Source organism: Opisthorchis viverrini (genome assembly GCF_000715545.1).
Source record: "Opisthorchis viverrini unplaced genomic scaffold opera_v5_4, whole genome shotgun sequence".
Taxonomy (NCBI): domain Eukaryota; kingdom Metazoa; phylum Platyhelminthes; class Trematoda; order Opisthorchiida; family Opisthorchiidae; genus Opisthorchis; species Opisthorchis viverrini.
Window position 1 is genome coordinate 3679170 of NW_008751660.1, and position 16806 is coordinate 3695975.

Below are 16806 nucleotides of genomic sequence, written 5' to 3' on the forward strand. Positions count from 1 at the left end.
ATGCAATCTGTAACGAGCAATCAAGTGGGTAGAATTTGACATTTAATTAAGGAAACTTCCAGTACTCGCCAGCTTTAAGCATACCATTTTCTTTTTTTCTTTAGGGAGTACTTTGTTGTCTACCTATTTTGACAGAACAGTGCGTGAGACTTTGCAGTAACCAGACAACTGCGTTCTTTTAAAAAGTGAAACGCTTTGCCTGATGTAACTAGCTTCCTTTTATGAATTTTTATCGATGAGGTGTCGGTTGAATTCATTTTCTTGTGGATGGTAGAGACACCAGTTGCATGACATACTTGCTTGAAAAAATTGTCACTTAGAAATAAAGCGAGTGGAGTGCCGAAAACTCAAGGGTTCAGTTCCTGTTACCACAATACAAAGTAAATTGACGGGGACACTTCCAGACAGCCGTTTGCAATATTCGTTCCATCCACCTGCTTCCATCACAGATGCAACTGATAGTGCGCTTTTAAGAAGTACTGTCTCATGACATTTTTGCGTTGCTTTGCTACCGATGAACTGACGTTTAAGAAATGGTAATGCTTTATTTGTCAAATATAACCTACCGTGCTTTTTACTCTGATTAAGATCCATCAGATGCACATTGCATGCTTGGTCGCGTGCAGCGCTTCACCCTTTTATGACCGACCAACCATACTTCCGCTCAGACGGGCATGACTTGGTGCTTTCTTATTTTAGTTTGTGCGATGAACTTGTCAAGAATTTGCATTTTTTCATTTCCTTTTTGGCTGATTCTTATATTTTATAGGCTCTTCAAAGCAAATTTTGTCATATTTTACCCCTTTGCATATTTAAGAGTTAAAAAATCAAACTTGCCGAGGACTGTTACTGACGAACTTGACATTTCGGGCCCCGCTTGGGCAAAACACATAGCGATCCCTGGGATTCCCCTTTTTGACATTGAAGAATGTGTGAAAAGCAATAAAACAGCTTTGTTGATTCAGTAAGACTCACCCGAAGAAATCAAAATTTCTTGGTTATTTTCATCAACTTGCAAGGCGGCAGGTTTTGTTACGTTCCCCAAAAACCCAAAACCAACAAAAAATAACTTGGCATCACAGTTATTGGCAGAGACCACTACCAGATGGAATTGCATGTAGCCGACGTTCACACCATCAACAATAGCGAACAAGATCGACGAGCCTGCAGGAAGCAAGAAAGCTTGCTGGATGCATACAATTTCATCAAAACCAGTGTTTGGAAATATACTTTCAAAAATGCTTGCAATACTATATTCAGCAGCGAGTTGCCTGCTTAAATCTGAAACAGCCGGAAATAGAAGATCAGTTCAGACCGAAAAAACCCAGTGTGTTTCCAGTTTGTGATTCAGAATGTTCATTGACTAGTAGTTAGGTAAGTAAAGCCCAAAAGGCAAAATAAATTCATCATAAGGATATTCCTCACGTAATTTCAACGTGTCGATGACAGTCATGAAACCGATTTAAACGGTGTGTGTCAAGTCAATAGAAACTAGTTCAGTCGACAAGAATTCTATGTTTCTTGTATGTAGCCATTCGTGTTACAACGATTTCTTGCTTAAACGAGCTAATCATCCCGTATGCCCATCGGCGGGCCGTTTGCCCACGCAGTATACAATGGTTACTCAGATGGTTTCAATGTACGCACTGGACAAAATGGCCGTGACAACACAGGATCTTTTGAGCAGTAAGCTTCCAGCTTTCATTTAAGATCATGGCTAAAGGCCTAAATTCCAGAATAGCGTAATATTTCCTCTTTGTATTATCCTCTTCAATCCCCATGGGCTGACTTCGGTTCCCAAAAGACTAAATTTTTTACGTCATGAATGATAAGCCTTTCAATACAACTTACTGACTTTCTAGTAAACATAGATAGATATTTATGTGACTTCAGTAGTCAAGGTCGCGGTATTCTATGGTCATTACTTGAGGTTAGCATAACAAGTCTACAGTATGGTCGAATGTTGGCTACGGGTTTCACAATGAGTAACGGTAATCTGTATGGCGGGGTTATTATGAATGGTGTGACACTGTGCTTCATTCTGGACTCCAGACGACACGCGCATGCACTGACTATGAAATAATCTTAGGTTCAGGCCTGAATGCTAGTATTTTACTTTCGTGTATTTTGTAAAGTTTCGCAAATATTAATGGCAATGTGGTTTTATTGAAGTCCCTGTCGCCTGCATCTGTGGGATAGCGTGAATCACCTGTTTATTGTGGCCTAACTGGAAGCTTTTAGCGATTGCTCGCAACTGAAGATAGAGGTATACGAGCCGGTTGACTGTTCTGAAGAACGACTCCTGCTTGTTCGCTGTTTTACTGATTTTATGAAGTGCTCATAATTCGGTTGATGTAAATGTTATTTGGTTCTTTTTATAAATGTGTCGGATCAGCTGTAGCTTTACATCTAAAAAATAGTTCGTTCGTCTAAGGGTTGGCTGGGGAAAAGTTAGAGATAAGTTTTATCTCGACTGCTTGGTTTGCGCAATCCAACACCATATGTTAGATTTGGCCAAGGCATCAAGACACGCTTTTTGTTGAAATTTTGTTTTATTCTGTCGCCCGGGGGCTCAAAGAGAATCTTGCGCCAGAAACTCTGATGAAGATATTGCAGTTTCCAGAACACGCAATTTGGAGCTGTAATTCATCGAATTCATAACGTTTCGGAGTAGCTTATTTTTCTGCCCTATTTTTATTCTAATTCCTTGAACATCGTAATTTTTGTGACGTCGTTAATCGGCGTGTAGAAGACAGGAACAGTAAACTATTAGCCAGGAGCGTAAACATACCTTGGACAATAGATGAAACAGATATTTAAAACAAATTTCTGCTTTTTGATTCGCTATCAATTTTAGGCTGGGCAAACACTGTCTCTACTGAAAAAAATACGGTTTCTGCTTGACAGGTAGTCCATGTTAGCTAGAAAATGAGCGTGGCAATATAATATTTCCGCGGCTTTTCTTCGGTCGTGTGTATTTTGAAAGCTGCAAAACGAGCAAATTTTTGAAGTTAATTACAGTTCCGTGCTATTCTGACAGTAAAATCGTTAATGTTCTTGTACATAAACATATATACTCTCAAGTGATATAATATTGTGAAAGTTTATGTATATTAACAATAATTTTGTCTACTGCTGTCGTACACTTGCCTCGGGAATCTTGCTGAGACAGTGTTTGGTCTCTATAGGAATAGTAGCCTTGAACCTTTTGTTCATGAATACCTTTATATATAACGTTTATTTTTGTGGTTCATCTTTAGTAGCTTATCCACACATTAACTCTTTTTGACAAACAAAGGAATATTATTGGCAGGCACAAAGGCGCAAATTGAGGTGCATCAACAAATCCCTAAACTACTGGATAGACTTCAAATCACTGTCTATTACTGGTTTGGTTACCCTCTGGAGACCGTGCGTGGAGTTGAAAAAAATTGGTCTCCAGGGGTAACTAAAAACGCCTTGAGTCTTTCGACTCCCGGTATCAGCCTTCTGGCATTCGAGTTGTGTTTAGTAGGCTACAAAAACGCAAAGTCATAATCGGTATCCTGTTTTGCCCACAGCCAGTCAAGAATACGATAGATGTGATTTTAAAAAAAGTTGCCAGAAAAGTGTTTTTTTCTAATTATTTGCTTCATGAGAAGTAATTAGATACCAACTACCTTTATATCGTGTGGTGAAGCCCAGACGTATCCTTAGCACACTTCAATTTATTGAGATTAGGGCAAGTTTTATGTCTGAAAATCATAAACTCTAAATTAGCTTTTGTTTTTAACATTGCTTCCTCTGATCATTTGATGGATTAGTTAGACAGATTATTGGTTCGCCATTACTTTAGTCTCTTACATTAACTTTCCAAACAATATTCAATAGAAATCTTATTATTAACACAAAAGTAATTTTAAAATTAATTAAATGACATAGTTGGTCACCGAAATGGGGTCTTATACTCATTCATTGGTAGTCATAGAGCTTATAGTGTGACAGGCCGATCAACGTGTGTAGAGATATTTATACAGTAAAAATGGAAATAATAAACATTTTATGGTGATATTTGTTTATGGCGACCAGACTCAGGTGTCCTGGTCATGTTGTATCTTTCCAACAATATTTACCTCAAAACAGGAAATCGATTTTACCAGCCTAGATCAACAGCACGCCACTGATGACAAAACATTCTAAGGTTTGCTGTCGCTACGCACTAGAATAGGGATGAAAGACCTCAGATGGCCAGATTTTCCGAGAACCGGACATTTCGCTTAACTGAGACTTTCATCCCGTAAACTAAAAAACCTTCTTATATTAGGAGGTTACCCGATGTAGTGCGAAGACGTTTTGGTGTTCGATTGCCAAATGTGAGCTATCTTTAGCCTATGAAAAATCGTAAAGTCCATCCAAACAGATCTTGTTTTAACCAAACCAAAGACTTGCGAAATACACTCACTTGCAAATAATTTGGTCAACTGAATCTAAATGAGTCTACTTCATGATGTTCAACAACATAATATGTTGTGCACAGGCCACAAAAGATATCAGTTAGTATGACATTTGCCGCAATCTATAATATTTGCCCAACGACACATTATTCATGAGGAACTGCGCCTACCGGGTGAGCCGCAAACTAGACGAAACCGGCTGTGGACTGTCGAAGAGAGTCCAATAACCTTATAAGTATTCTTCGGTCGAGAAAATATGCTCCAATGTCTCGAATATCGTACCAACTGCAACATATGGCACCCCGTGTGCAGGACATTTAGTTAAACGACTTTACAGAAGTGCAAATCAGCTGGTATGTAGCTGCATTTGTAGGTCAGGTGGGTGCAGCTGTCGAATTGCCTAAAATGTGGGCTGAATTATAATTTTGCTCAACGGTGTTGCACTTGCTTGACGAGCCTGAGAACGGGCAAAACCGGTCATTGATAGTCGAAGAGTTTTTGAGAGTCTTTTGAGTAGTACACATTAGAAAACCCAAGAGTTCCTTTAAACACTAAAGTAGCTTCCAAACAATGATGATCTCAAGTGGGTATACGAGCCTGTGCCATATGAGAGCAAATATATACAGCTGGGATCCCTGCGATAGTAAGTCACTAGCCTCACGTATCTGGTCGTTTCAGATACACCTGCAGTACTCTGAAGAGTAGAATGCCTCGGCCAGGGACAAAAGTATGAACTTCGTAAACAACCTTAATTGTGTTCAGATACTCTGAAAAATCATTTGCTTGAAATCGCTTAAATAAACAAACGATGCTTTCACTACCTCAACAGGCCAAGTTTGCAAGTTTGTTAGAGCGGTGTACTAATGGTATTCCTAATTTTTATAATTGTCGATAGCAGTCCCTATGTTCTCTTATCATTTATTAGGATTGGTTAAACGCTGAGTTTAATAATTGTGGCTTACCTAGTTTATTTTTTCAAATATCTGCTCCCATATTACCTGTGTCTCTACATTAGAATGAACGTTTTGTTTGCGTCGAACCACTTCCCAAACTTGACACATGGAACAAATCAAGCAATAAAGTCAAAACAAATCCAGTTGATTATTTACAAGTCCAAAAGACGGACGAAAAATAATTCAAGGCTTTTACCGTTCTAATCCGATTTGTGAACACCGTTCCAGGCTCGTGAACGCCAACGTTATCACCTTGCCTTCATGGGATACTCCAAAAACGATATTTCTAGCTATCGAGCTGTAAGTTGATACCGAGTGAATTTCCCTTTGCTCGTCAGAATGCGCGTTCCCGGATTCAGTTTACCTCCTGTTCCGCTCCCCAATGTGCATGATCTTTCGATGCCTTTTCGGTCAACCCTTCGTATAGAACCCAGCAGCACGCGATTTCCACATAAAACGACAAACAGCTGACTTTAACAAAAATCACTTGTCTATGGATAATTCTGCAGTTTCTAAATGACATGTTTGTTCTCTTGCATATTATTGGATCTAGTTCACAGTGTGAAGCGAAAAAATGCCATTCAGTCTTATCAAGATTTATCCAATGAAAACAACGTAGTGACTGATTATGAAGAGAATCTGATAAGACCGAATGACCACCAGAAGCTGTGTTACACTAAGAGCAATTCGAACAGGTCAGCCAGCTAATCGAGTACAAACACCCCTGGGATGTGTTCACTGTTATAAAGACCATCCTGCAAATGTAAACAAAAAGCAAACAATGAGTCGTAAAACAGATAATCGGAAACCTTTTACACCCCGTTTGCCTGTTCACCTACACTTCATCAGTCAGCTGCAAGTTCATACGTGACTTGTGAGCAATCTTTATTCGGCTTTTGTGTTGAAACTGAAGTTACTGGTTAACTATTAGATCAGGCCGTCTGAGAGTGGTCTGGGTCAAGTACTGGCATAAAAAGCTAGGACTGAATATCAGCAATCTGCTAATAAAACATCACGGAAAGTATCCATGGCTTTCTATCAATGCGGTGGATGAACAGGTGCACATTAAGGCGGAATACCTTAAATCAACTGACAAAGACCCTCACGTTGAATGTTACTGTGCGATGCATACAACAACTACTAAAGTATGTACTGTTTCTAAAGTGGTCCCCAGAAGAAGCTTCCGGAATGAAAAAAACTGTCACATCAAACACACGGAGTTTCAAATGCAAGACATCAGCTATACGGACAAAAGAATAAAATTTAGTTTGGATAACCATGATGGTTTTCCTAAAAGGAGTAAAGTACCTTGGTGATGCGGAAGAAATGGACGTCTGTTTCGCACTTTAGGGCATTGAATGACTCGCTACCTTCAATTCCAAGGAAGAAACTTGGTCCCATAACCGCTCCCCATGCTGTTGCTGCGATAAACAAACCACCTCAATAAAATGTTCGCGTTGCTTCGAAACATCAAGCTAATGAACTGGTCAGATTACAAAGTGTATCTGGTACCGCCGCCTGAAAACGCGTAGACATGCACGCTTCCTAGTATTGACTGATCCACCATAACTCGAATGCGGTACAAAGCTCAGTATTAGATTATGTAAAACTAACCATATGCTTGACAGATCTACTTCAAGACAACTAACAAGTTGTTTTTTCCAAAAGTCTACTAACCCTCTCTAACGGTTTCGCGGAAAATGGTTCAGCAGACAAAGCTGAATAGCTGTCCTATTTAGTAACACTGTCAGCTGCTGGTACAAAAAACTTCATCATCCTGAGTAATAAGATGTATGGGGAAAACTGAACCACTCAAATTGCATTTCCCGCGACATAACGATATCCACTAACTGAACGAAATTTTCAATCATCAAAGAGACAAAATCAAGGGACAGTTTACAATTTAAGTATTGAATCTCACATGAATTCCTCTACCAACAGCGGGTCTTGATTGAATTGGTTTCTTGGTTCACCACTTTTGGTGGATTTGTCGACAAATTTGAATATCTTTGGAGTGGTTACTTTTCTCTACCCTTATAGATTATTCGGTGCTTGTCACGTCAAATGACTGCATATAAAATTATCTGGTCTGGTTGTTTTTTCACTTTCAACCAAAGCCACAACAGCAGCAACGGAAGCAACTTTGTCAGCTGTTTCCACCAAAAGCTTATTTTTCCATGTGTTAAAGTATACTGTCTTTTTGTGCGCACTTATTTTGTAATCAGCTCATTCGTTTTGGCATGACCTTGTTCTCGGGAGCATCAGAAGGACACATTTTTGGCTGCAACTCAGTTATCCTGGTTTGTAAGCAACGCTCTGCTCAGCTTAAACATCAAAGACACGATGTCAGTCTTCTAGTCCTCCTTCTGTTGGAGAATTTGTGAACATCCCTCCTACCTGAACATTATTAGGCTCGATGGTTCGACCAAAATCTCGACTGCGTCACACATCAATGACAACTACCACGTGATCAATCCAGACGATCCGTTTTTTATTATCAACCTTACACTTGGGGCTTCAAGAGGCGTTGAAGAAGTCGAAATACAACTGCGAACTCCGGCACTGTGCTGTTCAGCGTACGAGGTTTGAGACTGTCTTGATCATGTGACACCAATCGGTAGACCCAGTCGATCAGTGGCCCTCTGAATCTTCCTGTAGCAAATAATCTGATGCGACTTGTGGTTCACTGACAATTAATTACCTCCCTTCTTAATCTGCTGTTCATTTCACTATTTATTCCTATTTTAATCGTTAAATATCTACCGACCTGAGGACAAAGTCCCGAAACTTTAATGACCGTCTGTCTGTGTTCAAACTGTAGACCGTCTAAATATGTGACCGTATATTGTCTGGCTATAAGTACACAACAGTGATGTTCATAGAAATACACTCCAGAATACATGGACTAATTTGCCATTCGCGTACATCCATCAGTGTCAACAGCTGACACCAGTTCCATGCAAAATTTTGACTGTGCTCATCTGCCAACAAAAATGACCTAGCTGGACCGGGCACGTACACATTACTTTGACCAGTTGCAACCAAAAATGCAAAACTAGATCTTTTGTTCACCTATAAACGGTCAATATTTCGTTCTTTTACTTCCTGGTAATCCCCCGTGAGCCGAATGGAATATTCCCTTCGTAGCTGAGAAAACACACCTACTAACACTATTTATCTTACATGCACACATGCATAATTACTCACATGTGTAAAGAGAATGTTGATGCGTGAAGGGTCCCTAGATTGGATCGTTTGTCCCTTCCTTCTTTGTTTGTCTCCTTTGCATGCCCTATTATCTGTCCCCCCAAAAAATGATTTTTTCCAAACCCTAAACTAATGTGCAAAGTGGCAGCACAATATTACTCATCTTTTCGGTTAGGTTCACCAACTCTATTACTGTCGAAGCTTTTCTCGAAATAGAGAAGCAACTTTATCAGCTAATCTCATACAGTAAAGTCAACTCATCCACTGGTAATATCAAGACAGCTTTTTACAACCCTTTGAAATCTTCATCATGGTATACTTGCATTATTCCTAATATAAGCCTTACAGGCTGTCATTCGATTTCGAGCAGCTGCTTGTCGCTTGATCAGTATATGACACTATTCACTCTTAAGTGACGCGAACTTTTTCAATACACTGACCACATTCTTCCGGACTTGGTGTGGCGAATTCTCGAAAAATGTTACATGTCACTTGGTATTCTATTTCATGTTTTTGTTGTTCTGAAAATCCGTAGTACAGTTTTGGATAGATATCAAATCACCCGATAGGTAATGTAAGTGACTTCGAGACTGCATAAGTCACAGTATCTGCCCAAGGTATCATTTTCACTTTCAAAAAAATGGTTTTTGTCGTAGTGAGCTGTGCTTGAGACAAGGTGGGCTTGGTAGTTTACAGGCATAATCTATTACCATCAAAGGTAGCTAGGGTAGCATCCTGTAATTTTAAACCTTCCAACATCAAGAACACAACCAGATAGTGTACTGTTTTAGCCACCATGTTTGTTGAAAACGGAAAAAGGTCTTCACCATTGGAAGATTCGTTTATCATGAACCTTATAACGTCATCTGTTCCTGAGTGGTATCCAAGAAGCGCGCAGGTTCAACGCAGACTATCGGTATTATAGAACGTCGCTGCCTCCGCAGGTTACTGGAAGGCAACTCTTTTCACCCATCCAAAAAGGACCGCAAAATCTATCTTATTTTATTTCTTCGTAGGTCCGAAGTCCGGATACAATATGTGTAGGTTGAAGTGTTATTCTGGATGGTATGAAAGCGTACATCCGCATCATATTCTACCACCATGTTTGTGTTTCGGCTTCAAACAGTAAGCTCGTGTTTCATCACCAAAATCATTATTGTCATCTGGAGGATCTCCCTTCAGAAACACCGTCTGGTTCTTACCCACTTTTACCTTTCCATCAAGTAGAATTAAAAAGGAGACCAAAACACAGGGCTCATTGTAAACGTTATGTCTGTACCCATCTGGGTGGATGAAATAATTTATCAGCTCCAAAATTCTGAACATTGGAGAATGAAACAGTCCACCAAGTCCCATCACAGTGTATTTCAACAAGTTCACTGTGCTCAGTTCAAACGCCCGGTATATCTCCCGCTTTATTTTATTCTTGATACTTTTTTCCATGGTTCACTCTAAACAGGAAACATCGTTAATACTTCATACTTATTCTCCACGAAAATAGATGGCCTTCGATCGTGACAGTCCCGAAATTCCCCGGAATTGTGAACTTATCCACCAGCCTTGATTAATTGTAAACTTCCTGTATCCATGAGTCCGAGCTACTTCTAGGCTGGAAAACTTAGACGGTCATCCCAGTATTTCAAGGTAGTTAAAAATCAAAGAAAAGGACCATCAAACCCGTCCCTTCACCTTATGCTCCCGTATCTGTCAGATGCAACCAGAAATGAGTAACACAGCACTCTCCAATTTACGCGGCATAGCTCATTATAAAAAGGTGTATTATGACGTTCATGAACTTCCTCATTTGCGCTGTTCATCACTGACTCCTTTTACATACACAACGACTACGGATTTCGGGCAGAGGTTGGATTAACCTACGGACTGGAGCACGTATACCTTTCGAACTCAAACGGAAAGAACACAGGTCTTGAAACCACTTTTGAGATTCACAACAGTCCGAATTGCCAGTGGTTGCAGCTTCTAGTTACCAGCAATCTAACTAGCCCAGTTTACTGATGAATTTCTCTCACACGTTTGCTTTGTACCTCGTTCTTCAAGGCACATTTAAGAAAAGAATCGACGTCAGCTCACAAGATTGCATTCACATTTTCATTCCATTTCTAAGCTACTTGTCCATTTTGTAGGTAGTGTGGATATTTCTACGTACCTCCTGTCAGTAATGTCTGGGAGTTCGTATAAGCGTCTTTTTCAGCCAGATTTCCAACAAACACTTGTCAATTTTATACTTACAATATGTTTTCATTCCTATGAGCAGGTCACCATATTTGGTTAGGACTTATAGATCACTAGTATGTTAAAAATCTTCAGGCATATAAGTGAAAGTGCAATATCAGTGTTGTGTGTCGAATCCATGGAGGAGGCCATTTTACTGCGTGCTAACCTTTGAACACAAGGTTCGGAAATGAATGTCCGAATGTTATTCGCTATCATTCAGATGCCGCTTTCGTTAACAATCAGTCTGATTAAACGTTGCCAAACCACCCAGATTTCTGCAACTTACGTGTGGTGCATATAAAAAAGAGGACACCTTTTTGAAGAAATGAGTCTAAGAATTCTTTGGATATCAGGGAACGTATACTTCCACTTAATTGCAATGCAGGTAAAGATAAAGAGGCGATGATTAGGGGAAAAATCAACAAATTATCGGAGTTCTTTCTGTGGTGAATTAGCCCAAAAATCGGACAGTCTAAACAGTCCCCAAAATGGATATTTAGCTCCTGTGGACAGAATTAGCGACGAAATTTTGAACGACTTTCCTAGAGAATGGTGACACCTCCTAAACACACCACTCATTCTCTGTTGCATCAAGGACTTCAGAGTAAGCACCGAATACAAAGTAACATACAAAAAATTACTATCTATAATATCTCGCATCCGGCCATTTGTGGTCCTCATCCCGGAATGCTTTTGTAGTCTATCTTAAGCAACCGCATACCATTTTCCGAATACAAACACTCCGATGGACTGAGGCAATGTAACCTAATTTGGCTTGACCATCAGTGGCTTCCAGGCCTTTTAACAGTAATTAAGTCGTAGAGGGTGCTACTACCTTCATTTCACTAGCAAACGAGCGGTATTTTTGTTGATAATACCGCAGAATTGGGTGTACAATCGCTTTCCTTTCAACTTGTAATGAAAATTCTCAGGATCAAGAGGTTATAGTCGCTTGTTACGTCTGACAGCTTTATGTTCAGATGCCATTCACTCAGTTTAAATTTCCTGACATTGAAAATGATACCAAAATAAGTAGAATGTGCTTTAAGAAAGTAGTAAAGGGTGGATGTTCGCCTCCAATACATATCAGTATATATATATAAATAGATAGATAGATAGATAGATAGATAGATAGATAGATAGATAGATAGATAGATAGATAGATAGATAGATAGATAGATAGATAGATAGATAGATAGATAGATAGATAGATAGATAGATAGATAGATAGATAGATAGATAGATAGATAGATAGATAGATAGATAGATAGATAGATAGATAGATAGATAGATAGATAGATAGATAGATAGATAGATAGATAGATAGATAGATAGATAGATAGATAGATAGATAGATAGATAGATAGATAGATAGATAGATAGATAGATAGATAGATAGATAGATAGATAGATAGATAGATAGATAGATAGATAGATAGACCGCAGATCAATGTTTGGATTTAAATGTGAGTAAGAGCCTAATTGCCAGGTGGTGCATACTACCGTATACGAGTGAGAGAGCGTTATGCTGTCGATCAAGCCACATTTAGAAAAATCGATTCGACTTTGAAATGTACACACTATTGAATAGGTAGGTTGGTAGCACAGGCATACTAGGATCATTTGAGATTATTGGTATATTCTGGGAGGACAGAAGGGCTACAGATGATGTTGTGGAGTTGACAAGTGAGCTGCATGGGTTACAGTTCGGATTGATAGGTTCAAACTGACAGAAACGCTAGGAATATGATCTTGTCTAGCAAAGCGTTTGTCAGATGAAAACTTACAAAGATGAATTATTCGCTACCTACAGAAGTCACTTTGCCTGTTCGTCGTGTTTGTTGGTCTCAATATATGTCAAGAAATTATTAGGACGACTACAGTTTAAACGAAGAGCACTGAGGAAGTTACTGTGGAGTAACACATGCCAAGGAAAAGCTCGTTTAGGTGCGCTTCGTCGAGCATGCGCCAGTGTGGAAGTAGGAGGGCAACAGTTTGCTCCAGGCAATTTTATGGAAATTTATGAGTCTTAATAGTGAAATCACAGGATTGACTTAAGAGAATTAGTCTAAATAACGAGTGCAGTGGATTTTGAAGTACACTCATTCGCAATTTATATTGGTGCTAAAGAGTAGTTCAACTGGATGCCCTATATATGATGAGCCACAAGAAGAGCAAAACCAGTCTTCGACTGTCGAAATGCTTTCACCAGTCTTACTACTAGTACTTTCAGCAGAGAAAATGGACTGTGACATCTCGGAAACTGTACCAAGTGAAACACGATGTGATCTTGTTCAGGAGGCGTTCTCGTTTGACAAACACCGTAAACGGGAGATCCAGTCGAGTCTTCCATTAATGCCAAAATGGTTTTCCAGTTAGTATACTACGCCAGCTTCGTACAACTTGGCGTTCCCTTAGAAAACAAGGTTGACGAAAACTCGGAAACTAGGAGAACTCAGCGAGCTTAAAGAAGGACAAAACTGATAGTGAGGTATCAGAATGTCTTTAGCAACTTTATGAGTGTTGCACGTCAACAGCAGAGTAGTTGCCCAATTCAGGTGTAGACTCATGATAGGACGCGGATAAACGTTTCCCAAATACACGTTAGCCTATATTTTTCTGGATGGCACACTCAACTACATAGATATCATGAGGTTCCACTGTGTGAACTTCGTGTTTATATCCACTGCTTAATATGGCTCGCTTAAACCCCACTGTTTGCATCAAAACAGTCGGCGCTACAGAACTTAGCGAAAATGGAAAATGCGACGAGTGTTAGGGATAACTTTTGAATGTTTATATCATGAAACATTATACCATGAACATTATCACATGAATTGTTGCTGTTTCAAATAGTTGGTTCGCAAAATGATAGTAACTATTCCCCAGGCCCACCCTTGGAGATATTGCTTCAGGCCGAATTAATAAATGGTAGACAAGGTGTAGTATGCATCTTCTTTTTACCAAAACCGTATTACAAGTAAGTGTATGGCAAAAAAGAGGAATATCATGGGATAAAGTAATTTTATACCCATGTGTAGAACATTTGTTATTTGATCTGAAGCAAAGAGAAGATTGTAAGAACAGCTTGGATTTTTATTTAGCCAATTTTGGGATTCGGGCAACGTGTCTGTCATCTTTTAATGAACAATAAAGTGAATAAACCTCATTTCGATTCTCCGGTGGAAAAGTTTGCTCACTTTTGACGGTTGGGGAAAGATCGTGAGGTTTTTTTCTTCAGGACTGACTGAATGTTTTGGACAGTCTTTTACAAAATTGTCTATAAAAAAGTTCTTTCATGGGGCTTGTATTCTTAATCACATTCAACTGCAATCGTCGTTTCTGATATTTCCTTATTTGGACTTGTTTCGGCTTTACAACTCATCACCCCGGATCTGTCCAAGAAAGCCTAGGAATTTGTGAATTTCAGCAAAAATTATAGAATCATCTCAAGTAATCCAAGATGTGAACTAAGAACCGGTTTCTACCAGTCAAATATTAGATCCAGTGTAGATCCGTTAGCCCGTATCATTTTTGATTAGCGGGTATTCCGTGAAATCTTCCAGTGTCATTAGAAACTTTCACTCAGGATCTTACCTGTGGCCAGCAATTCAAGTACTCAGCCCACAGACCCTTCCTGTGTCCACTTTTGAGATTTACCCCGGTAGTTTTTAGTGATACTCACTACCGTGGATATTTTGTTAAATAAATCCGACTTTTTCTAACCTCGCTATTTTGCAACGTGGCGTGAACTAGCTAGTCTGTTAGCGAAATACACTCACTTGCATACCAGTTTGGTTTTGACTGGAGACTCGCCCGGAACTTTCCTAAATCTCTCGTTTATGGCGTTTTTAAGTGACAAAATGTGCTGTAAAAGACCGTCTTGTGTTTCAGTCGGTACAATATTCGAAGTGTACGGGTATATTGTATACCAGCAATACACTACTCGTAAGGTTGCTGAAGATTCTTCGACTTCGCAAACGAGAGATTAGGTTGAGATTCAGATGAGTCTCCCAACAACACGAAACTAGTAAGGAAATGAGCCTACTTCGCCAATTTCGTACAGTTTCGGTTCAAGCAGAACATAAGGTTGACGGAAACTCGCGGATTGCGCCTACCTGATAGCACCAAGAAGAAGGAAACCGGTCGTTGGCTGTCGAAAGGATTTCAGCATCCTTATGAGTAGTGCAGTACGTCTATAGTAAGTCTGTTATTCATAGTGGTGTGTGACCATATCCCAAAGCGCCCAACCAAGCGTGAGTCGTTACCAATCAGGTGAGTGCAGAAGGATTAACCAACAGCTCCCAAGCCACGATTCTGCTTGTCAAATCGGCCGGCCAGTGATTTTAGGAGTGATTTATTATCCAAACACCTGTTGTCTTACAGATGCAATCACCAGTGAACATTGAAAATTTTACCCGAATATTCAATGATACGAAAAAAACAGTGGCTAGGATGTCTGATGCCTGGAATTTTTCCGAACGTCCAAATCAACACAGTGCGATCGAATCCCGAAAAGCTTACCGGCATGAGGCTCTCATTGGAACTCCTCAGACGGATACGGCGATATCCGCCACGTGACCCGTTGATTACTTGATTTGTGATGATAAATAGAGGCCAGTTCAAATAACCTCATTTCCTTCTCACAGCTACCTCTCGTTTAGTTCACATTTAGCAGACCTCTGTTATACATTCACCACAGTCCTAGTAAAGCTTGGTCCGGATGTTGCTGGTTCTATTGAATGATGTCCAACGAATGTTTTGCGAGATGTCGGTAGAAGTGAAGCGTAATACGACTCAAGTAAACGGACAGCTTCGTTTGGTACTACTCTTGCTTGCTTTAATTTTACTCACTAGAAGGCAAAATCGACGTTACTGAATCGCCAAATGGTAACATGGTAAGTGAGCTCTCAGATAAATCCATCTACTTATGAGTAGTTTGAAAAATCACGAAAAAACGTCAGCTCCCGGATTGGCTAGCCAAAATCGCCATGGTGAAAGGCCGAGATTATACGTAGTGGCAACAGCCACTTCCACCAGAGATTCCCTTGAATGACCTCGTTTCTCGTAACCCAGGTAGCAGTGCTTGTGCATGGCATGTACGATACGAAGAACCTGTACCCAAAATACGGAAATATTGTTGCAAAAAAGATGATAGCTACTGCCAAAGGACATTAAAATGGCGTAACATCACTCAATCAGAAAATCCACAATTAAAACGATCCTCCTGACTTTCGACATGTTTCCACCAGATGGGTCGCTAAATTTGATACATGGATTGAACAAATCTTCAGGAAATGTTGAGTTTTGCGTCGTGGCTGAGCTCAGGACTCTCAATCTGTCTTACAAGAAAACCTTGAACGGGTAAAGTTCGTTCAAGAAAAAAATCCGTCCAATGTAGCAATAATGTCGAAGTAAAACAAACTTCCTTAATGGCTTCATTAAACCTCCGTGGATGAGTGTCGAATGAGATCGCAAGTAATAGCGTTTACTTAATTCGGATAACAAGTGGGCCGATAAGCAGTAATCTGCTGTCCCACTTCCTGTAAATGAGTTTGTCAAGCCGCTGGTTCGGTCGCCCAATAAGCATTCCAGGTTATTTTCAAGAAGTGTGAAACTGGGACCAAACAACTGGGTGCTGACAGAACAGGTTTAGGAAAGCCGCCAATTTATCGGATACAAGTATCTTACATCTGGTTGTATCGCAGTTTATATTACGTGAAATCGACATGCAAATGACGGAAAAATGAAGCAGGGAATACAGTTTCGCGTAACAAGTACACATGAGCAGACACTTTGACAGACTTGTCATGGTCCCTTTGCCTCTGTAATTTGAACTTTCAACTTGTATTTCATTTCCTGATCCGTTAAGTGTTTCCCGAATTTTTACGTTGTTCTCCATCAGGCAACTCCGGATGAACTGGAACATATGACTCCACCATCACCCCCACCACCTCCCCCTCCACCCCCACCAAGTT

The 16806-nt window shown here is 39.9% G+C and overlaps 1 protein-coding gene across 1 annotated transcript in view; it reads left to right on the forward strand.

Moving 5' to 3' along the window:
* The window catches only part of T265_00461 (hypothetical protein), a gene marked incomplete at both ends in the record, with an annotated part of 48357 nt that overhangs the window by 24748 nt on the left and 6803 nt on the right, over positions 1-16806 (forward strand). The window contains one exon of the mRNA XM_009164234.1: positions 16734-16803. Coding sequence (XP_009162498.1) covers positions 16734-16803 — 70 coding nt within the window. The remainder of the gene's footprint in view (positions 1-16733; positions 16804-16806) is intronic.